The sequence below is a fragment of the Ornithorhynchus anatinus genome, chromosome 14 (genome assembly GCF_004115215.2).
Source record: "Ornithorhynchus anatinus isolate Pmale09 chromosome 14, mOrnAna1.pri.v4, whole genome shotgun sequence".
Lineage (NCBI taxonomy): Eukaryota > Metazoa > Chordata > Mammalia > Monotremata > Ornithorhynchidae > Ornithorhynchus > Ornithorhynchus anatinus.
In genome coordinates this window covers 217,057-241,507 of record NC_041741.1, presented here as the reverse complement: position 1 = coordinate 241,507, position 24,451 = coordinate 217,057, and the positions used below count along the sequence as shown (strand labels likewise).

Genomic DNA, 24,451 nt, shown 5'->3' with positions numbered 1-24,451 from the left:
GGGGTGGAAACAGGGTCATCAGGTTGTCCCACTTGGGGCTCACAGTCTTAATCCCCATTTTACAAATGATGATCTGAGACACAGAGAAGTGAAGTGATTTGCCCAAGGTCACACAGCTCTAAGGGGCGGAGCTGGGATTAGAATTTAAGGCATGCAGTCATCTTTATCCTTCTCACTCATCCATTCTCTTCTCCCACTATGCCTCAGCTTGCACTCTGCATTCCTTTCAGACGAATCTATTCACTGTGTCTTGTTCTCTACTCCTGCCTTTAGTCCTTGCCCACCCCTAACCCCCTGCCTGGACCTTCTTCTGCCCTCAAATCTGACAGACCGCAACTTTCCCCATCATCAGATCACATCCTCTTGAAGTCACGTCATGTAGTGGCAGCATTTATTGAGTTTCTACTTGATCCAGGCTAGTTGCTAGGGAAGATCAGAATAAAAGTCTTAGGCTTCTTGCCCACAGTAAACTTACATTCTAATGTAAATAGAATGAAAATATTGAAAGTACTGAAAATACTAGCATGGTCAAAATATCCCGAGAGCCCTTTCTGGATTAATGTATAAGCTTCTCAGAATACAGTCCCCAGTTGCTACTTCAGTGCCTTTGTGCCTACTGAACACTCAGGAATTCACATCTCCCATTGCATTTATGAACATATCCTACATACTGTATTCCTTAAACTCTATCTCATGTACCTATCCCCTTCTTCTCTTACCTTTTTTCTGTACATTATTTCAGTGTCTGTCTCTCCAGCAGGGCAGTGGACATGTCTTTTATGTCTCTCACACTTTCTCAAGCTTTCAGTACAGTGTCCCACCGAGTCAGGACTTGGTAAATACTTTTGATTGGATCACTGTTTGGGGTTCTGTATTGCAAATGCTTCTCCATCTGATGAAAACCTGTTAAAGAATTGCATAGCTGCTCGCTGTCCCAGAATAGCCCCTAAATCAGAATCCAACAGTCCATTTTCCTATCACTGTTTTCCCCCTTCCTTCCCCTCTAACTAAGAAGTTAAAATTCCAAGACCTAGGACTAAGATAAGACTATAAAATAATCATTGGGCTGTGAGCACTTCCAATTCCAGTGACCTAGAAATTCCTCACAAATCTATGTAAAAGGTCAAAGAGTTGAAGAGAAGTTCCAAACCAGGAAGGAAATATCTATCAATCAATGCATGAATGGTATTTGAGTGCTTACTGTGTCCAGTGCTCTGCACATAGTAAGCGCTCAGTAAATACAATTGATTGTGTAGAGCACCATACTAAACACTTGGGAGAACATAGTCACTGGGCAATTGGGGTTGCAAGTTTTCCAGATCCCCAAGTGTCAGTGTGAGAGCCATCTTTCACCTCCCTTCATCAAACCCCTAGAAAAGTTCCCTGTCCATTTTCAAATCTGGACTCTTGCTTGAATCAGATGGTGGGTATTACATTTTAAGAATCATCCGTAAAGTAAGGTGGTTGGTTTTTTTTAAAACTTCGACCCAAACAGTGATGCCAGTGCATTTTTTGTGAATAGCTGATCGAGTGGTGACTGCTTGAGGTAGATTGGGGCTGTGAGATCAGTTAGGTCTGTCATTCAATCAGTGGTATTCATTAAGCGCTTACAGTGTTCAGAACACCGGAGTAAGCACTTGGGAGAGTTCAGAATCACAGAGTTCATAGACAAGTTCCCTGCCCGCAAGGAGTTTGCCATCTGGAGCGGGAGACAGCCAGGGCTCTTTAGTGTGACCCCCTTATCCCAGATCATCAGGGCCAGAAATACACAAGATCTGAGTTACCTGGTTGTTGGAAATCTATTTGGGGTGGGTGGTGGGGAAGCTGGAAGGGTCTAAGTAACTCAGGCTTGAGCCTCAGCTATTAAGAAAAGCTGCAAGGGAGAAACATGCTCCGAGATAGAGCAAAGGGAATGAAGAACGGGTTGGAATCCAAACTAGGAGGAGTCTAAGTTAAGTAAATTGCTAGATTGAGTAGCAGTTCTGCTGGAGTGAACTGGATGTGGGCAGCCATTTAGAATTCAATAAACGGTGGAGTGGTAACTGTCCGTAGTCTTGGCGGTTGAGTCCACGCTGCCTCGATATCACTTGCTTAGGCTCAGGGGAAAGAGGCCTCTGGGATTGCTTCCTCGGATACGAGAGAAAAAAACGCGACTGATATCAATGGAGGTTCTGCTACTGTGGCTTACCAACATTCATTAAGGGCAGCGGGTCTGGCTGTTCACTTGTGGAACTGTGGCTAAATAGAGCGGAGAGGCCACAAAATGTTTTGGGAAAGACATGCTTGCCTGAGGTCGACCTGATCATTATATGACCAGGGTCACGTGTGTTGAGCTGCAATTCAAAACTGTACTGCCCCTAGCTCTGCCACAGCGCAGATTTTCACTGTGCACCTGGCTGAATCTTGCCAGCAGGATTAGGGGGTGTCCTAGCGACCATGTGGGCCTGTCTGGGCTCAGCATTGGACCTCCACAGGGTTCGGGAGCTTGGAGAGAGAGAGAGAGAGAGGAAAGAGAGAGAGAGAGAGAGAGAGTGTGTGTGTGTGTGTGTGCGTGCCCCTGCCCTGTGGTGGTCCCGGAGAGCCTGTGCCACAGGTTTTCATCATTGTGGGTTTTATGGCTCTGCTCCCCTGTCCTACACTCGGAAAGGGCTTGGGGCACCTGCCCCGAGAGCTTCTGAGACTAGCAGAAAAATCCCTTCCTGGGTTGGCCATGTCCCGTCCCTGTTTATGCCCCAGTGTCATCTTGGTTCTGACTAATTCAGCTGGAGGTGACAATGACCCTGGGCCTTTTTCTGCTGCGTGTAAGTGCCTACCTAGCCAGTCTTTTTGACCATTTTGTCTCTTTTCACCTCTGAACATGATTCCCTTTCTCCCATTGAATTTCAGTTTTTGAAGGATCATCTTCTCAATGTGTTTTCTGTGTCTCATTTTACTCCTGTCTTCTGAAGAGGTGGTAACCCTGCACAGTTGGTATCTTCTCAGCCATGAGACGTATTCTTGATCCCTCTGCCCAGTCACTAACAGAGATATAGGATGGAGTTGTTCTCCGGGCCTCTAACGAGGGGGGGCTGGTCCCCTGATCTTTGAGAATTTCCCAGGAGGGGGACCTAGACCCAGCTGTGCCTAGTAACATGACCAAACCCCTGTGTCACTAGGCCATTCCCCTCATGTTTCCCCCCAGCCCCAGGGAAAGGGTAAGACCAGGACCCATTCCGAGTCTACCACTGAACAGTGTTGATTAGGAGCCTAGTTTTTTTTGCATTTTCTTATGAATCTTAGATTCATTTCATAGGGGCCATGGGCTGTCAAAAGCAATGTGGTAACTTTCTTTTTTTTAATGATACTTGTTAAGTGCTTCCCACTAGACCACATTTTTCTTGCGTGGTCTGTGCTCCGCTTGAGGCTGTAGATTATTGGGAAGCAGCGTGGCTCAGTGGAAAGAGCACGGGCTTTGGAGTCAGGGCTCATGAGTTTGAATCCCAGCTCTGCCACTTGTCAGCTGTGTGACTGTGGGCAAGTCACTTAGCTTCTCTGGGCCTCAGTTCCCTCATCTGTAAAATGGGGATTAAGACTGTGAGCCCCACGTGGGACAACCTGATTCCCCTGTGTCTACCCCAGCGCTTAGAACAGTGCTCGGCACATAGTAAGCGCTTAACAAATACCAACATTATTATTATTTACTTGGTGTTCAGGGAGTTCAGAATGGGAAGCATCTCCCACTTGAATTTTGGTGGTGTAGCTGAGCTCTGATCTCTTCATGGCCGTGAGAGGTTGCTCAGATTCTCCAGGCCAGAGATTATCGAATCTTCCTTGAAACATCTTGATCGATTGTGGCTCTGATGTGTTGATCAGTGGAAGTCTTGCCTGGAGGGAGCGAATAGAGGAACTTGTCTTACTGTCAGTTGGCTGCCCAGCCTTAGGAAAGACACTTTTCTGGGGTGGCAGTTTTGGGCCTTGCCTATGTGATGTGCTGGTGCTTCTGCCCTTTCTCATTCATTTCTATTTACTGTGAGGTAGAGGAGGACAGGGGTAAGGCGGGGGAGGAGAAGAGGAACTTTTCTCTGTCCTTGTCAAAGAACCTAAAGTGCCTCCCTGCGGTCATTTGTGCCTTGATCTGCACTTCCTACAAGATAGAAGCTTTTAGTACTTGGTCACTTGATTTGAAATAGTCTCTTCCAGGATTGGCTCATTTCCTTCCACTATTCACCGCTTCAAAACATTTTCTCTGCATTTCTTAAAGAGATATGGCTTTGCTTTTATCTGCTTTAGTCTGTGAACCTCTCCCTCTCTCCCCACACCACCTACCCTCCCCTAGAGCCAGTCAGAAGCCTGCTACTGTAGTCTGTAAGGACACTGATTGCTGAGAAGGACCCTATCTATCCATGCTTCCAGAAAGAGGGTCCTTCAGCCAAAGTTTCATTTTAGCAAGGCCAGTTGGTTTTGTTGTGCAAATAAACGGTTCAAAAAAAAACTGCATACAGTATTTATTTTTAGAGACAGCAAATATTTTGAGCTTCTCAGGGAACAAAACATGAGGATTTAGAATGGCATTCCCAAAGGACGAAGAAAAATCCTTCCTAAGAAAACGGCAACTCATAAACATACTCAAAACAAGCTGCATTTTCCTGTTTGGTCCCAGCGTTTTTTGGTCTGTGCAGTGTAGATTCATGAGACCATAATTGTTCAGAAATTTGTCTGTCTTTTTAATTCTTTCTAAATAAGGCAGATTGATAGCATAGAGCAGAAAAACCAGAGGGCTTTGCTGACTTGGGAAGATGCTTAAAGGCATATTTATTGGAACAAGAAGGCATGGTGAACTAGGGATGGGAGAAGAATTAAACTGGCCGGAGTCACCTCCCATTTCCAGTTATACCAAAATGGGCCTAAGCCAAAGTCCTATTTTTAGCTTGTCACTGACTTTGACACCCTTCCACCCTTTTGTCAGCTTGCTTGATAGATTTAATTAAAATTTGGCCAGAACAAGTTACTGAATAATGATAAAAGAATTGCATTTCAACACCTGTCTTCTAGCCTGACTCCCAGAAAACTCTTTAGAAGGTGGCTAATTTTATTAGGGCATCCCCAAAGTAATGAGAAAAGATGATTCTAAAGCTCTTGACAGCTGCAAAGACCTCTTTAAATGCCCAGTCCTAGTAATGATAAAGTTTGAAGACACTTTCCTGGTGGGCAGGGAGTGTGTCTGTTATATTTTTACATTCTACTCTCCCAAGTGCTTAATACAGTGCTCTGCACACAGTCTGTGCTCAATAAATACAATTGACTGACTGACTGCCTCTTCTTTGCCCTGCAAGTGTGGTCCAGGGTTGATCCCCGTCTAGGGAGGAATGCTGGATTCTTGGCGGGGTTCTCAACCTGTTTTAGGATTCAGCGTGATGTTACTGAGGAGACGGCAGGGTTTTATTTTTTTTTTTACACCAAATAGGAATTATAGGTTGGAATTAGAGATGCTCACTCTGGTGCTATCTTTCAGGTAATAATAATAATTTTGGAATTTGTTGAGTGCTTATTATGTGCCAGCTACTGGGGGGGGGGATACAAGATAATCGGGTCAGACAAAGTCTCAAAATATAAGTAGGAGGGAGAACAGGTATTTTAATGCCAATTTTACAGATGAGAAAACTGAGGCACAGAGAAGTTATTATTATTAGTAGTAATAATGATAATAATGGCATTTGTTGAGTGCTTACTATGTGCCAGGCACTGTAGTAAGCTCTGGGGTGGATACAAGCAAATCTGGTTGGACCACAGTCCTTGTCCCGCAAGGGGCTCACATATTCAATCTGTCACCAAATCATGTCAATTCAATCTTCACGACGTCGCTAAAATCTGCCCTTTCCCCCTCCATCCAAACTGCTACCACATTAATTCAAGCATGTATCCTATCCTGTCTCGAATACTGCATCAGCTTCCTTGCTGACCGCCCTGCCTCCTGTCTCTCCCTGCCCCAGTCCATACGTCACTTTGCTGGCCGGATCATTTTTCTACAGAAACATTCGGTCCATGTTTCCCCACTCCTCAAGAACCTTCAATGGTTACCCTCTACCTCTGCATCAGACATAAACTCCACTGGATTTAAATCACTTAATCACCTTGCACTCTTCCCACCTTACCTCCCTGATTCCCTGCTACAATCCAGCCCACACACTGCTCCTTCAATGCCAACCTACGCACTGTCCCTCCATCTCGTCTATCTTGGCGCCCGACCTCTCGCCCACGTTCTGCCTCTGGCTTCTTCTTCATATCCAACAGATGATCACTGTCCCCACATTTAAAGGCTTATTAAAAGGATTACTCCTCTAAGAGATCTTCCCCAACTCAGGCCTCATTTCCTCTTCTCCTACTCCCTTCCGTGTCACCTTTGCACTTGGATTTGCTTCCTTTATTCACTCCTCCCTCAGCCCTGCAGCACTTACATACATATCTGTAGTTTATTTATATTAATGTCTGTCTCTTCTCTAGACTGTGAGCTCGTTGTGAGCAGGGACCATATCTACCACCTCTGTTATATTGTACTCTCCTAAGTGCTTAGTAATGATATTAATAATAATTATGGTATTAAATGCTTACTAAGTGCCAGGCATTGTACTAAGTGCTGGGTGGATACAAGCAAATCAGGTTGGGCATAGTCCCTCTCCCACATGGGGCTCACAGTCTTAAACCCCATTTTACAGACTAGGTAACTGAGACAAAGAGAAGTTAAATGACTTGCCCAGGTTTACACAGCAGACATGTGGCAGAGCTGAGATGAGAACCCAGGTCCTTCTGACTCCCAGCCCCGAGCTCTATCCACTAGGCCTCGCTGCTGCTCTGCACCTAGTAAGCGCTCAATAAATATCATTGATTGATTGACTGAGGGAGGGAATCATGTTAGGAAGTTTAGCAGCAAGGCTGGGACCCAATCCACGTTTGGTTTCCGAGGTCTTGTATTCAGCAAATGGATCTTCCAGACCTCTCTGGTTAGACCCCTTTCTAGGCCAAAAGCTGAAGCAGTTAATTGCAGCAAAATATTTTGCCTGAGGTCATGCCAGAGCAAGGGCTAAAACTCTCTGGCCTTGAATTCTCCACCTGTTACTATCCAAAGAATTAGTTAGATAGGATAATGCCTACTAATGACAAGAATTAGGCCAGTGGAAGCCGGGCTGAAATTAGAATCGAAGTCTGAGGATGAGGAAGGCGTTCAACTGCTGGAAACTGATTCTTCCTCAGTATAAGGGAAAATGGAAATCAAATCTGTCAGCTTTCTAAGGGGGCAGATAAGCAAGTTGAAAACCAATGGCCCTGAACAAATAGCCTCCGCCCCTGCTCCCTGAGGGCAGGGATCATGTCGGCCTACTCTGTTGTACTCTCCCAAGGAAAGAGTGCAGTGCTCCTCACAGAGTAAATGCTCAATAAATACCATGGATTAATTGCTTGTTTCTATAGGAGGACCGTGGAGGGGAGGTTCATTCAGTCATATTTATATAGAGCTCTTACTATGTGCAGAGCACTGTACTAAACACTTGGGAGAATACAATATAGCAATAAACAGACACATTCCCTGCCCACAGTGAGCTTATGTAGGCTACTAGGGTAAATAATGACCGAGCAGCTCCCGTCATTCAGAAGGGCTTTGGTTGACCTAGACCATGAGTCTCAGTTATTATTATTATTATTATTATGACATTTAAGTGCGTTCTACGTACCAAGCACTGTACTAAGTGGTGGGGTAGATAGATCATCAGGTTTCACATGGGGCTCACATTATAAGTAGGAGGTATTGAAGTCCCATTTTACAGATGAGGGAACTGAGGCCCAGAAAAGTTAAGTTGTGTGCTCAAGATCACACAAGTAAATGGCAGAGGTGGGATTAATTATGCTCCTGGAAGATTAGTAGAATCTATAATTAAAATTAGGATCAGCAAGCACACACACACCACCCCTTCATCCAGATGCACATTTTGACACTTTTCTCAGCCACAGAGGTGGGGGTAACACTCACACTCATGACATCATACACACCCTCTCACACACACTCCAACTCATAATCAGACCAGTACTCATGCCCACCCAGAAAAATATGCTTCGCACTTGGCATGGTTCTGAGCAGTAACAGTAGCATCGATTAAACTGTAAGCCCATCAAACGGCAGGGACTGTCTCTATCTGTTGCCGACTCGTTTATTCCAAGCGCTTAGTACAGTGCTCTGCACATAGTAAGCGCTCAATAAATACTATTGAATGAATGAAAGGAAGGGCGTCGCAGTGCCGACCAACGTAGACTTTCCAGGATTCCCTCCAAGGTTCCCCTGCTCAGCTGCAAGTGATCTTTCTGTGGGACTACGGGGCTGGATCTCTGGGGATCTAGCAGACACAGAAGAAACGAGGTTGGCCGCCCCGGTAGCGAAGCGTTCCTGGTTCCCGTTGGCCCACTCAGGGCTGCACTCCCTGGCGTTCTCACTGCTGCCTCTGTGGTCAGTGAGTAAGGCTGTCATTCCCACCGGCCTCTGGGCCTGACCTGTGCCAGGCAGAACTGGGGATGTCGGTGTTTACTGTCAATGCCCAGGTCCCCTCCATTTGCGGAGTGGGGTTGAGGCTACGGCCATGGTGGCCTGGTCGGTGGAAGCGGTGGGCTGGGAACTGGCCATTGTGAACACAGTCCCGTTCCTGTCCCCCGCAGCCCCCACAACTCGAGAGGAGAAGGGGTGGCTCCTGGAGCTTTGTGGAAGTCTCCCAGGAGCCAACAGAGTGAACTGTGATCTTTGAGGAAGTCTGGGTAGTTACACTGCATTCATTCATTCAATTGTATTTATTGAACGCTCACTGTGGACAAAGCACTGTGCTGAGTGCTTGAGGGAGTACAATACAACAATAACAGACACATTCTCTGCCCACAACCAACTTACAATTTAGAAGGCAGGGAGATAGACGTATATGGACATAAGTGCTGTGGGGCTGGGATGGGGGATGAACAAAGGATATAGTCAGTGTGACCAGAAATGGGTGGAAGAGGAGGAAAGGGGGCCTTAGTCAGGGAAGGCCTCTTGGTGGAGGTGTCTTCAATAAAGCTATGAAGTGGGGGAGAGTAATTGTCTGTCCCTCCATCTCCCTCCATTTCCCCTATGCTCACATCCCCCAGTCACCAACATTGATTGATTGACCGATTGATCGGTGGTGGTAGCAATAGTAGAGAGTGTCCTTTGGTTTGGAGGTGATGCTACTGGTGGAATGACGATATCCATGAGTGTAAGGGCCTTTGAGGAAGAATCTCTTGCACACCTGCAGATGGAGCTCATGAAAATGCAGTTGGCACATTTTCTGGGCCCTTGCAATTCAGGTGAATATTGCTCGGACACCAGTGGTTACGAGGGGAAAGAGAAGTCATCCCCAGAGGGGCCTGTTTGCCTGTGTTTGCGGCAGAGGTGATGGAGCCTTGGCGTGGAGGCTCCATAGGTTCTCTGTCCTGGCCTCCTGGGTAGTGGTTTACGTCGTGAGCCGGCTGATAGGGAGGAGAGGTCAGGTAATAATAATACTAATTGTTAAGCGCTTACTTTGTGCCAAGCACTGTTCTAAGCGCTGGGGTAGATACAGGGTAATCGGGTTGTCCCATGTAGGGCTCACAGTCTTCATCCCCATTTTAAGAGGCATAAGTGGTAACTGAGGCACAGAGAAGTGAAGAGACTTGCCCAAGGTCACACAGCTGACAAGCGGCGGAACCGGGATTAGAACCCATGAACTCTGACTCCCAAGCCGGCGCCCTTTCCACTAAGCCACACTGTCAGGTGCTCTGTTTTGGGTAGGATTCTCCATCGTTGGCACTGGGTGCAGCTAGTGGCCTTGGCCAAGTAAGACTGAGGTAGGGACTGTGGGGTATCCACTGACCTTGCTGATGGTGAAAGTGTCCCTGTAGTGCACAGTCTGGTGCCACACTTATGGCTCTTTGTGAATGAACGGTTGCATTTTAATCCTGCTCCACAGCATGTCCGCCCTTGGGCTGTGTTTCAGCAAATGACATCCCTGGGGTGGTGTGAGTTCAAGGCTTGATGCTCATCTGCCTCAGTCTGGCTGATTCTTTGACTTCTGACATCTAAGCATCCAAAAACCTTATTTCAAAATGCAGGATTTTGGGGGTGTTGGCTCTTTTGCACTGGGCTCATCCAAATATGCCCATTCCCCAGTTTGCCCTCTTTGGTGTTAGGATGTGAAAATGGAGTGTGGAAGTCAGAGCGTTTTCATTGTGGGGTGACAGAATAAACTTCAAACTAGGCCCTTCCTAGTTACCCTCCTTCCTGCCACTCATCTCCCACAGGCCTGTAGGGTCAGACCCAGTCCTAAGATGTTGGCTCAGATCAAGGGAGAGGTGCTGGGCAGTGCAGGGATAGGGGCTCTTCTCCAGTCTACACTGGCCCGTATGGTTGGGTGTAGACAGGGTTGGGTCCCACAAACAACATCTGTTGGAAAGAGCCTGGGCGTGGGAGTCAGAGGTCATGGGTTCTAATCCCGGCTCCGCCCCTTGCCTGCTGTGTGACCTTGGGCAAGTCACCTAACTTCTCTGTGCCTCAGTTACCTCATCTGTAAAAATGGGGATTTAAAAATGTGAGCCCCACGTGGAACAATTTGATTACCCTGTATCTACCCCAGCGCTTAGAACAATGCTCTGCACATAGTAACTGCTTAACAAATACCATTATTATTATTATTATTATTATAACCTGCAGTTCATTGATGGGGAGAACTTTTGAGTGTAGACCTGTCTCCAAATCAAAAGTGTAATTGCCGTGATATATTGGACGACCCTAGAATTTTGCTAAATTTATAGCTACTTATGTTTCAGTGTAACCTAAGGCTTCCCTATTTGGAATAGGTGGGGAGTAAGTCAATCAATCTTATTCCAATCAATTGTATTTACTGAGTGCCTACTGTGTGCAGGGCACTATACTAAGTGCTTGGGAGTGTGCACCACAACGATATAACAGACGCATTTCCTGCCCACAGCGAGCTTACAGTCTAGAGGGGGAGACAGACATTAATATAAATAAACAAATTACAGATATGTACATAAGTACTGTGGCAAAGTCTAAGTGGGCTAGCTTGAAGCCATATATGTGTAATTATCTCCCTCCAAACTGCTCATTATTAAGGTCTGAGCCCCTAGGAGAGGCAGGTGGTCCTTTTTAAGTATAATTTATTATAATTACTGTAATGCATATTGGCATATGCAATCTGGTGGTGGGGTGAAGAAGAGGGAATAAAGTGTTCGCTTGTTAACCTAGCCTGTCTGTCTGGTTATTGTTTCTTCAACTGTTCTTTAGCATTTAGTGCCTTTACATGTTTTAGCTTTAGTTTCATAGGTGAAAGAGAGAGAAGAAATGCTGACATGACGTGATCTAGTAAGGGGGTAAAATGTCTACACGGGATTAGTTTGTACTGTGGATAAAAGATTTATTACACGAGCTTAGGAAAGATACAAAATGTCACTCATACTCATGAATGTGGTTATTCCCCCAGTAGCAGTGTTTTCGAACTGAACTCCCCCACTAATTGCATCAGAGGATTTAATTGCTTAGTTATTCAGTGGCAAGATGAATTTGAATGTTAAAGTGTTTAATGGACCACGTCAAGAGAATAAATTGAGTAAACAACTTTGTCTGTCTTCTTGTGAGCCCCAGGTGGGACAGGCCGTGTCTGATCTGATTGTATTGTATTTACTCCAGTGTTTATTTAGCCCAGTGCTCATGTATAGTAAACTTTTACAAATACCACAATTATTATTATTGTTAAAACACCTTGCTTCTTTTGGGACAAGTAGAGTGATTTATTTTCATTTAAAATAGGTAATTTAAACAATTTTTCATCATTTTTCTCATTTCCCTTTTATCATAGAGCTGCCAGGGTAGGATTAATTTGAATTCAAGCCTGTAACAATATGGTTCTTCCCCCCCGCCCCCCCATCTCTCTCTCTCTCTCTCTCTCTCTCTCTCTCTCTTTCTCTCTTTTTAGTAAAGCTGCCAGATAGCCCTAGTGAAGCCGTGGTTTGTTACTGCTATCTCAGGAAACAGCCTTCTTGATCCTTCCCGTTCAGAATGCCGTTTCTGAAAGGTCAGGCTGAGCACAAGTCATAGAGTAGGTTTGGAGTAACCCCTGGAGGTTATAGCTGATTAGAGGCTCACTGTGATTAATAACAATAATCATTGTTTGGATAAACTCACCCTCCTCCACCCTGGTCTTTTATCCCGCTGTGGTTGCTTACTATTTCAGGGATTGCAAGGAACTTAAATTCTTCATTCTGTCTGGTTTTCCGTGGACCCGATGCTGAGGGCAAGGCAATCAGTCGGTCAATCAGTCTATCAATCAATCACCCATATGAGGTTGTCCTATTTCTCTAGGTCTCACAGTTCTCTGCTGGGCCAATAGTTCACTCCATCATCATCGTTATCCACATCAGCAGCAGCAGCTGCATAAACAGCATTTATTAAGGCCCTATCCTGTGCAGAGCTGTGTCCTGGGCACTTGGGAGCATACAGTAAAGGGAGAAGGCACCGCCCCCTCCCCCTAGGTGTGTACAATCTGGTGGGCTGTGGGAGAAGGGACGTTAATTGGCTTTTCCAGTTCTGCTTTAGAAATGATGCCAGCAGGGCCAACCCTAAGGTTCGGGCCCAAACCGAGAGGGGGATGGTTTTCTCCCTGCCAATATGGGCCACCCTAGGGCTTGCCCCACCATCCGAGTGTTGCCCTCCTCAGCCTGCCATCCTGAGGGACCACACTTTGACCAGGACCGGGCAGGTGGGTAGCAGAGAGGGTGGGGCCTCAGCTATGGATTGGGCATTCTCTACAGCTGACCAGGCCACCTACCCAGGAGAGTTAGACAGTGGATGGAGTCGCCTTGCCCCCCAAGTTTGACAGGGCATGCTCCAGAACCACCCGAGAGCCTGGAGTGGGTGTCCCCCCTCCAGGGTCCCCACCTTGGACCGAGGCCAGGATCACTCTGACAAGAGAGCCATTGGTAGTTTCTGCTTGGTCTATTTTTGTGTATCCGATCGTCTGTGAGCTTCACTGGTGCAGGGGGCAGAAGTGAGACAATGGTGGGGCCGTGGCTCCTGGAAGTAGATCTCTCATTCTGGTTTCCGGTACCATCAGGCCCAAGAACTTGGCATCTACAAAGCCGAGGCAAAATCTAGGAGAAAATTTCCTTTTCTTGAAGCCAGTGGATGGTTCATTTTTCACACTGTTCCCCTGGGTGTTTGGGATAATGACAGGGTCACATCTGGAAAAAAAAACACAGATTCTTTTCTACTTTCAGTTTGTGAAATGATCTGAATTAAATTTTCAATGTTGTTTTGTTTCCATCCTTGCCTGAAAGAGTTACTGAACGGCCTCAAACCCGAGACAGGGGAAGACTACAGAAGTGCAGTATCTTTAAGATTTTCATGACACTAGAAGCTGTGACCAGATTGTTGTCACTGCGGAAATCAATCAAGTCATATTTTTTGAACAGTTACTGCAGAGCACTGTACCAAGTGCTTGAGAAAGGACAATATAACAAAGCTGGTAGACATGTTCCCTGCCTGAAAAGGAGCTTACAGTCTAAAGGGGGAGACAGATTTTCAAATAAATTAGGGATAGCATCATCATCAGTGGTATTTATTGAGCACTATGTGCAGAACACTGTACTAAGCACTTGGGAGAATACAGCAGAGTTGGTAGACACATTCCCTGCCCCTGAGCTTACAGTCTAGAGGTATATGAGTGCTGTGGAGCTGAGGGTGGGGTGACTAAAGGGTACAAATTCAAGGTCCAGGGCAACACCGAAAGGAGAGGGAGTAGAGGAAATGAGGGCTTAGTCAGGGAAGGCCTCTCTGAGGAGATGTGATTTTCATAAGACTTTGAAGGTGGGGAGAGTGGTGGTCTTTTGGCTAGGAAGGGGTAGGGAGTCACAGGCCAGATGCAGGATCTGGGTGAGGGGTCGGCAGCAACATAGGTGAGATTGAGGTACAGTGGAGAGTTATTTTCGTCAGATCATGAGACTGGGCGATGACTTTAAAGATGAAGGAAGGTTACTGTGGGCAGGGATCATGTCTACCAATGTGTCTGTTGTATTCTCCCAAGCTCTTAGTACAGTGCTCTGCACACAATAAGCGCCCAATAAACATGATCGCTCGATAGAGTTCATCTCTCTGAACCCCAGAAGCAATTGCTTGTGCCAAAGCTATAACTTCCTTCCCTAACCTTTCAAACTTTTCTAACCATAAGGAGAAAAACTACCCAAAGCAAGACTATTCAGATGCAGTTCAGGCTCATACTCTCCCCCTTGTGATAAATAATTGTGATAAAGCAGATAATTGGATTATAATCCTCTTGGTTCCAATTGCTCCCTACATGCGAAGTGATGTGTTTACAAACTTCCAAAAACAGTGACCTTTAATGGCACAGTGACCATGGTGTTGAGGAGGAAGAGGAAGAAATGCCTCTCAAGCTTCATTTTCCAGTGGGTTTATTCAGTTGTAAAGCCTCCGCATTTTCATATCAGTTTGTTCCAAATCACAGTGCTTTGTAATATGCATTGAAAATGGAAACACCTTTTTTTTTTTAAAACTCAGTGTAATGATCAGTGACACTAAACTGTAAGATCAATGAGGGCAGGGACTGTGTTTTTTTCTTTTATGTCTCCAAGTGACAAGTATAATGCCTTGTATCAAGTAGGTATAACAAAGCCTTGTCCTGTTTTCAGTGAAATGAACCAGATTCTATAATTAATAATAATGATGGTATTTATTAAGCACTTATTATGTGCCAAGGACTGTTCTGTTTGCTGGGGTAGATACAAGTTAGGTTGGACACAATCCCTGTCCCACCTGGGGCTCACACGCTCTAGTGATGGAGTCTACTGGGGTAATCAATGAATGAGTCCTCAAGTGGGTCATGAACACTTTGAAACAGAGACTCTGCATGGAGGAATTCATTATAATACCAGTGCTTAGTCTGGTACCTGCCTGTCATCTTCCCAGTGGGGCCTAGATCAGAAAATGAAAACTGCCCTGGTTTATGTGTTCCCAGTCCTAGAGAAGCAGAGTGGCCTAGTGGAAAGAAATTTGGAGTCAGAAGACCTGGGTTCTGATCCCGGCTTGGCCACTTACCTACTGTATGACCTTGGGCAAGTCACTTCACTTACCTGGGTCTCAGTTTCCTTATCTGCATAAGGGGGATTCAATGTCTGCTCTCTTTCCTACTTAGACTGTGAGCCCCATGTGCGACCTGATTACCTTGTATCTACCTTGGTGCCTAGTACAATGCTTGGCACATAGTAAGCACTTAAATACCACAATTATTGTTATTACAGTCTACTCAGTTCTGCCACAAAGTGTTTTTATTACAGTCCTCTAGAGTGTAAGCTCATTTTGGGCAGGGAATGTGTTTATTGCTGTACTCTCCTAAGCATTTAGTACAGTGCTCTGCACACAGTAAGCGCTCAGTAAATATGATTGACTGACAGAACGTGGCCAGCAGACAGTCATCCAACAGTGCAAGCCTGTTTGGATCTAACATGCTATGGTGTCAGAAAAAATAGTCTGTGTTCATGCTGTCAGACACAGTGAGTGCTACAGCGTCAGTTGTCTGTAATGTCAGGGTTTGCAAGCCTGCAGCTCCTTCGTTTCAGGAGAACTAAGAGTTCAGCAATCTTTGGTCGGTGAAGGAAGTTCATGTTCTGTTAATCAGTATAGAGAGGATATGGGCAAGGGGTCAGCGGCGAGGTAGACGAGATCAGGGAACAGTGAGTAGGTTTGCATTAGAGGAGTGAAATGTGTGGACTGGGTTGCTGTAGGAAATCATTGAGATAAGATGGGAAGGGGTGAGATGTTAGAGTGCCTTAAAACCGATGGTAAAGAGTTTCTGTTTGATGTGGACATAGGTGGACAACCACTGGAGGTTCTTGAGGAGTAGGGAGACATGGACCGAACCATTTTTTAGAAAAACGATCCGGGCAGCAGAGTCAAGTACCGGCTGGAGTGAAGAGAGACAGGAGGCAGGGAGGGCCAGTGGGAAGGCTGATGCAGTAGTCAAGGCGGAATAGGATAAGTGTTTGGATCAGCAGATCATAGCTTTACATACTCCTTTGTATTTCTGGAAAACATAAAGTGTTCTAAAGCAATTAATGTCATTTCTGGTGAAGAAATGGAAATGATGTCTCCTTTCCATTACCTCCCTCTGCAGTCCCCAGTCAGTTCTGCATTTAGTACTGACCTTGTGCATTACATTCTGGAATCTCTGGTGAAAGTTGACTCTCAGGGTCACCCTAGCAGAATTGGATTCCCATTTAATGATAACAGAGTGATCTGAGCATACAGTTCCTTAAAGTTGTTGTGGAAATGGCCCATTTTGTATTTAGTATGGTTAGTTTCAGATTAGCTATTTACCTTGGTTTGTAGTCCTTTGAAAAGATATATTTTATTCTCTGGCCCTCACAATATTGGTTACATTCATAAAACCCACATTTGGAGTGCTACTGTTGCAAAGTTATCATCTGTCACCTTGGGCATTTTCTGAGACTCAGGGTCAGTTTGTTAGAGAAAGGAATGTGTGGCTGTAGGGACCAAGGTCTCAAGGAGGGGGAAAAAAGCCAGATAACGGAGAGAAACAGCAGGAATGCTTTCTCTGACCCTTTCTTCGTTACAGTTTCATTTCCAGTCTCTGAACGCCCAACTTGTCTCTTTCCCAATCTGTTAAAGCAATGAGAAAGCAGGAAAAGAACTTAGTTATGTACAAAGTTATGCAGAAAATCCTTGAGAATTGATAAGAAATCAGCTGAGTTACCCTCCCTTCAAGCCCCTTGAAACTTTCTGCCTTAACTGCCAAGCTTTCTCACAAGTTGTTTCAGAATCCACAATTCCAGCATTTCGGGAGTCCAGCCAACAACTCCACGGAGAGCATGGTTAGAGCCCTAGGGCAATAACTTTGTTATTATTCAAAAGGAAGGCGTAGTCTCTTTGTTCTCTGGAAAGTGAGGAAACACCTCAGTAAAAAAACAAGTCTTTCTCCAAGAGGACTGAGGACTTTCGTGAGCACATGTTTTTACAGGAAATGGACATCTCCAAAATTACTCTTGTTGTCTTCTTTGCCTTTCAGCCCTTAAATGAAGTGGTCATGCTACAGGCTCCTTAGAATTTGAGCATGGCTTTGAGTTACACAGCTTCAGCTGAAGATGAGCAGATTTCCTCTGGCATCGATGACCTCCATTTTTCACTGCAAGGTAATTAAATGGGTGGTTGCTGGATTGGGGCTCCATTTAGTAAAAATCTCCTTGTGATGCATTTATGTAATAAATTGACTTCTACCCCTATTTGTAAAAATGTTTTTGCTCCAGTAATGGAACTAGTCTCTGAGGATTAAAGCCTGCTGTTGCTATGATAATTGACTTGAAAAATGGGATGAGACAAAACCTACTGACTTGGTGAAATTGAATGTGTTTCTGTAGTTGAAAACATGAATGATAATACAGTACTTCATAGGAGGTTTTTGCTTTCTTTCCTTCTATTTCCTTTCTACTGTAGGTATGCCCCTAGTCCTAAAGAAAAATGGGGGATAGTCATTAAAATGCCTATTTCTGTTGAACTGAATCTAATGGCGATTCTTCAGGCAGTTAATGAAACAGGCAAAATAAGAGCTGGATGAGTTGTGAATGTAACCTAGGAGTTTTGTGCCATTTGTGTTGTCGCTCAGGGGCTCAGGAGCTAGGAGTGTGTGCGGACACGGAACTGCATCTCCAGGTCAGTCCCCCAGCTGGATCCCCAGGCCCTGGCCAAGGGCTTGTGGGGGTTGCGTGGCTCGTCTCGGGCCTGGGGAAGTCAAGGGATCTGGCAGGGGTATTTGCATCAATTAATCAATCGATCGTATTTATTGAGTGCTTACTGTGTGCTGAGCACAGTACTGAGTGCTTTGGAGAGTACAGTGCATCAGAGTTGGTAGACACTTCCCCTGCCCACAGTGATCTGTCTCCCTCTTCAATATAAGCTCATCTGTTGTGATGGAGAATTGGCATTTCTATATTCTCTTTTAAAATATAAGGACACAGTGCCTATGGATGCACTCTGAGAAAATTTGCACACAATCTAAAAAGTCCTTGTATTTGTGTTGGTAAAATGCTTAGTATGTGTCAACCATTGTGCTTAACGGTGGGGTAGATACCAGTTAATCAGACCAGACATAGTTCCTGTCCCACATGGGGCTCACAGTCTAAGTAGGAGGAAGAACAGGTATTTAATTCCCATTTTTTACATGAGAAAACCGAGGCACAGAGACGGGAAGTGATTTCCCAAGGTCACACAGCAGGCAAGTTGTAGAACCGGAATTAGAATCCAGATCCTCTGACTCCTAGGCCCATGCTTTTTTCACTGGACCATACAGTTTCTCCTTGCTTCTGAGTCATTTTTTTAGATAGTATTTGTTAAGCTCCTACTGTGTGCTTACAATTGGCATAAGGATCAAGCAAAGTTGAAATGTAATTTTCTTGAAGGAAAGTATAGGATTTTATCCTAAGTGATTTGGGATTTTTTTTCTTTTGCTATTAAAAGCATATTCTATTTCACTTAAGCTGAACAGTCTGTTAAATTGTAATATTTTCAAAAAAGATCATCACTTTCAAAAAATCATCACTGGGCAAACCTAGTAACTCACAATCAGGTCTAATAATCTTTGAATTATATTCGTCTATCTTGCTCTCTGGCAGAGTAGGGGTGCACTAACTCAAAGAATATAGTGATTCCAAATGAAAATGTGCCATTAACCCCATTTCACATAAATGATTTTACAAATGATCTGAACATTTTAATTATTCAATCAATCACTACATAGTATTTATTAAGACCTCCTGGATGCCTGGCACTGAATTAAGCCCTTTGGAGACGGTGACAGGAGCAAGGCCTATGTTCCCTGCCTTCCAGGGTCTTCAAGTTGAAGAGGGGGAGGCAGGTGAAAAATTATTTGCAAGAGGTGAAAACCAGAGGAAGAGCGAGGATAAAGGCAGGAAGCTGTTCAAGCACATCAGGATGAAACAGCTGAACTTATAATTGAATGACCAGATAAATGAGCAAATGAAATATTTAAATAGAAATAGACCTCTATACATACATATAGAGAAGTCCACAAGGGCTGAGGGAGAATGTTAAGATGAGGCAACGAAGGGCTTGTCAATTAATCAGAGAAGTCTTCCTGGAGGAAGCTGTATTAGAGTACTAAATTGTGGGTTCGTATACTAGTTTTCTTAATCTTCACTCTGAGCCAAGGATTTCCTCCCTTGGATCCGCTCCATGAGTCAGGATAAAACAGCTTCTAATTCCTAGATGATGTTTGGCCCCATTGGGAAATGGCCCACACAATTTGCTGAGAATAATGAGCATTTATGCTCAGTGTTTTAACCAAGCAGACCCTTATCCTATAAATATAGAATCAGACCCAAATAGTGAATAAGAAATGGAATTATAATTTATTGGTGGGGATGATTTTTCTGGTTATTGCATTTAAATAAATCCACACTGCTCCCATTAATCCAAGCACTTATCGTATCCCGTCTGGATTACTATATCAGCCCCTTGTTGACCTCCCTGCCTCCTGTCTCTCTCCACTTGAGTCCATACTTAACTCTGCTGCCTAGTTCATTCTTCTACAAAAGCATTCAATCCATGTTTCTCCTCTCCTCAAGAACTTCCAGGGGTTGCTCCTCCACCTCTGCATCAGACAGAAACTCCTTACCACCAGCTTTAAAGCCCTCAAACACCTTGCTCCCTCCTACCCTCCCTCGCTTCTCTCCTGCTACAATCCAGCCTGAACACTTCACTCATCTAATGCCAACCTACTCACTGTACCGCGATCTCGTCTATCTCGCCACCAACCTGTCGCTCACATCCTGTCTCTGACCTGGAACGCCCTCCCTTTTCATATCTGACAGAAAATTACTCTACTCCCCCTTCAAAGCTTACTGAAAGCACATCTCCTCCAAGAGGCTTTCCCTGTCTAAGCCCTCTTTTCTTTTTATTCCACTCCGTTCTGCATCGCCCTGACTTGCTACCTTTATTCGTCCCCCTTTCCAGCCTCACAGAACTTATATACATATCTGTAATTCATTTATATTAATATCTGTCTCCCCCTGTAGATTGTAAACTTGTGGGCAGGGAATGTGTCTGTTATATGCTTACATTAAACTTTCACAAGTGTTTAATACAGTGATCTGCACACAGTAAATCCTCAATAAATACAATTGATTGATTGATAAAGGCTCATGATGTTTGATGGCCTGCAAGCCAAGGACTGCTGAGGTTTGATCTCACCTCCTCCAAGAGGCCTTCCCAGACTGAGCCTCTCCCTTTCCCTCTGCTCCTCCCCCTCTCCCTTCCCTCCCCTCAGCACTGTGCTCATTTGCTCATTTGTCTATATTTTTATTACCCTATTTATTTTGTTAATGAGGTGTACATCCCCTTGATTCTATTTATTGCTGTTGTTTTTGTCTGTCTATCTCCCCTGATTAGACTGTAAGCCCGTCAGTGGGCAGGGATTGTCTCTGTTGCCGAAGTGTACATTCCAAGCGCTTAGTACGGTGCTCTGCCCATAGTAAGTGCTCAATAAATACTATTGAATGAATGAATGAATGAAATACAAGGTAAAATCTGCCTTGAAATCCAGGTGACCTGGAGGGGGAGAAGTGTTCTGTAAAACCCAGAGCTCCATTGCAGTGGAATGACACTTTTTCCCCCTAAAGTGCCTACTGTGTGCCAGGTACTGTTCTAAGCACTGGGGTAGATATAAGCTAATCAATTTGGTCACAGTCTTGTGTCTCACATGGGGCTAAAAATCTTAATCTCCATTTTATAGATGAGGTAACTGAGGCACAGAGAATTCAAGTTGTTAATGGTGATATTATTTGGTAAGTGCTTATTATATTTTGACTGTCTGACTATTTTTGTGAGGAAGATACAAGTGGGGAAGATACAAGAGAATCGAGTTGGACACAGTCCCTATCCCACACGGGGCTTACAGTCTTAATCCCCATTTTACAGATGAGGTAATTGAGGCACAGAGAAGTGAAATGACTTGCCCAAGGCACACATCAGACAAGTGGTGGAGCCGGGATTAAAACCCAGGTTGTTCTGTCTCCCAGGCCCTTGCTTTATCCACTAGGCCACATGACTTGCCCAAGGTCACACAGCAGGCAAGTGACAGAGCAGGGATTAGAACCCAGGTCCTTCTGACTCCCAGGGCTGGGCTTCATCCACTAAACCACGTTGCTTCCCAGAATCCCCCTTTAAGGTTTTAGCTCTTTTCAGCACAGAGACTGTTCAGCCAGTGCTGAGTGTCATCCCAGATTTCAGTGTTGTTTACTTAGCGGATTATTAGCTGTCAGTCAGTGAATGATTTAGTTCAGGGTCGGTCTTGCCCGGCTCTTGCAGAAGGATTAAGTGGAAAAGGTCATTTTCTTAGAAGCCCTAGAACTGAAGATCAGAGGATGTTTGCTTAGGAGCATCCATGTTGGAACACAGTATCAGCAAACGGACAAAAAAACCCTGCGGGAGAACATTTTGAGCTTTGTAAAGACGTGATGGGCTTCAGTGTCAGGAGCAAGCAAAAGAAAAAAATGGCAGAAGTGTTATGCTTCCAACACCCAGTAGTGCTCATTAACATGTTCTTGGAACGTTTTGGGGACTGCAGTTTCTGAGAGGAAATTTATATAAGGTGAGGTCAAGATAATTTCATCCAAAACCTCTGTAGAAAAAAAATAGCATTTGAATCCATATTTAGTAATTTATCCCTCACAGTAAGATCAGCCAGGAAAATGTCTTAGTGCCATGACCCAGGATTCGTAAGAATCAGTCAAGAGGTCTAAATAATAACTGTTGCATTTGTTAAGTGTTTACTATGTGCCAGGCACTGTACTAAGTGCTGGAGTGGATGTAAGCAAACCGGGTTGAACACAATCCCTGTCTCGTGGGGCGCACAGCCTCAATCCCCATTTTACAGGTGAGGTAACTGAGACACAGAGAAGTCAAGTGACTTGCCCAAGGTTACACAGCAGAAAAGTGGTAGAGCCGGGATTGCAACTCAGGTCCTCCGACTCCCAGGCCCTTGGGCCAAAGTGCTCCCCCATGAGGGCTAAATCGGTGCTAAATCGGCGTAGGATAGAACATTGTTTTGGTCAGTCTAATCATTTCTAGAAGGAATTTTCAAAACTGACTGTTTTTAGGTTCTGGCCTTTGCACTTGGATCTGTACTCTGTTAGCATTTGATATTCACTCCACCCTCAGGCCCACAACACTTTTGTACATATCCCCAATTTATTTTAATGTCTGTCTCCCCATCTACATTGTACGCTCTTTATGGGTAGGGAACTTACCTACCAACTGTGTTGTCATGTACTCTCCGAAGTCCTTAGAACAGTGCTCTTCACACAGTAAGCATTCAGTAAATACGATTAATTGATTGATTGCTACGCCCAAACCCCCATTCAGGTCCAGGTCTGGGCATGGTCTCGGGAAGCAGCGTGGCCTAGTAGATAAAGCACTCGCCTGGGATCCAGGTCATCTGGCTTCTAATCCTAGCTCTGCCTCTTGCCCTCTATGAGACCTTGGGCAAGAACATTTCACTTCTCTGTGCCTCAGTTTCCTCAACTGCAAAATGGGAGCTCAATAACTGTTCTCCCTCCTACTTAGACTGTGAGCCCCATGTGGGACAGGGGCTGTATTTAGCCCAATTAACTTGTATCTACTCCAGCACAAAGAACAATGCTAATACATAGTGAATGCATAACAAATACAATAAAAAACAAACAAACAAAAAACCCTGAATGGCACCTCCAGAGGCTGGGGCCTATCTGTCTGAGGCATTGACCCAGGGTCCTACAAAAGCTGCACAGTCTTCTCCGTGAGAACAGCTTGGCCCTCATAGGTGGTGGGGATGGGGAGCTGCGCAGCCAGGCAGATGCAAATGCTGCATGCTAAGTGAAGCAAGATTTCTTGAGGTTGGAAGTGTGTGGCAGGATATAATAATAATAATTATGGTATTTGTTATGTGCTTACTATGTCCCAGGCATGGTATTAAGCGCTGGGGGGGATTTGAACACATCGGATTGGACGCAGTCCTTGCTCTGCATAAGGCTCACATTCTTAATCCCCATTTTACAGATAAGGTAACTGAGGCACAGAGAAGTGAACTGACTTGCCCAAGGCAACACAGCTGACAAGTGGCTTTTGCTCAATGCCCTGGTGCCCAGAGGAGGCTCGGGCCCTCAGCGTGAAGGCTCGCGGGGATTGATGTCAGGATCATGCAATCGCTTGATTCAGCCTGCCCTGGGGTGACAGCAGCAGTAGTAATAATAGTATTTATTAAGGACAAGCTGTATGCAGAGCACCGAATGAAACACTGGGAGAGAATCCACAGGTGTGATTTGAGAAGCAGCATGGCCTACTAGATAGACCACAGGCCTGGAAATCAGAAGGAGCTGGATTCTAATCCCGGCTCCCCCCTTCTCTGCTGTGTGACTTTGGGCAAATTATTTCACTTTTCCAAGCTTCAGTTATCTCAACTGTAAAATGAGGATTTTACATTTGTGTGTGGGTCAGGGACTGTTATAGTCCTGTTTATCTTGTATCTACGAACACTTAGTACAGTGATTGGCATGTAGTAAGTGCTTGACAAATATCACAACTATAGTAACATTATTATTAATTAGACACGGTACCTGGCCCTTGGAGGGCTCACAATCTTAGAGCGAATATCGAATGTGCCTCTAAAACAGAAGCGTTGGCTTTAGTCAATGGTGAATTGGTGCCCACTGTGACTTACATCAATGAAGCAAAGGAAAAAATCCATAAGCTTCTAGATGGACTCAACCCAGCAGAGACAAATATTTGCCAAACTGATTGTATAGGAAAGTTCAATGAACAAGGAGTCAGTGGTGCGGAAAAATGAGAAAACTCATCGACTCACAAGGGATTGGAAAATTCAATAGCAGCTATCTAATTTGGTTCAGTGGATGTTCGGAACATCGACTTGTAATATAACCAATCACATTTTTCTATGCGCCCATATCCAAAGTTCATTCATTCATTCATTCAATAGTATTTATTGAGCGCTTACTATGTGCAAAGTTGAGATACTGCAGTGACTATATTATTAGCGCTCAACAGCGAGACCCGAAGGATGTGTGTTATTGCTGCTGCTATGTGATCTTGGGCAAGTCACTTAACTTCTCTGTGCCTCACTTACCTCAACTGTAAAATGGGAACAAAATGCCTGTTCTTCCTCCCCCTTAAACTGTAAACTCCATGTGGTACAGGGACTATGTCCTATCAACTTATATTTTCATCAACCCTAGTGCTTAGTACAGTGCTTGATATAAAGAAAGCACTTAGGTACCCCACATATTATTATTATTATATGTACCCCAGCATGGCTTAGTGGATAGGGCATGGGCC

The 24,451-nt window shown here is 44.8% G+C and overlaps 1 protein-coding gene across 5 annotated transcripts in view; it reads left to right on the top strand.

Moving 5' to 3' along the window:
* SYNE2 (spectrin repeat containing nuclear envelope protein 2) overlaps window positions 1-24,451 on the top strand; it is a 221,984-nt gene that overhangs the window by 7,423 nt on the left and 190,110 nt on the right. For 4 of the 5 annotated variants that reach the window (XM_029078794.2, XM_029078793.2, XM_029078792.2 and 1 more), the window contains exon 2: window positions 17,118-17,241. In XM_029078794.2, the coding sequence (XP_028934627.1) occupies window positions 17,163-17,241 (79 nt within the window). In that variant the 5' untranslated portion in view covers window positions 17,118-17,162. Of the gene's footprint in view, window positions 1-16,864; window positions 16,924-17,117; window positions 17,242-24,451 lie in introns of those variants that run through there. The other variant, XM_039914121.1, reaches the window with a different exon arrangement.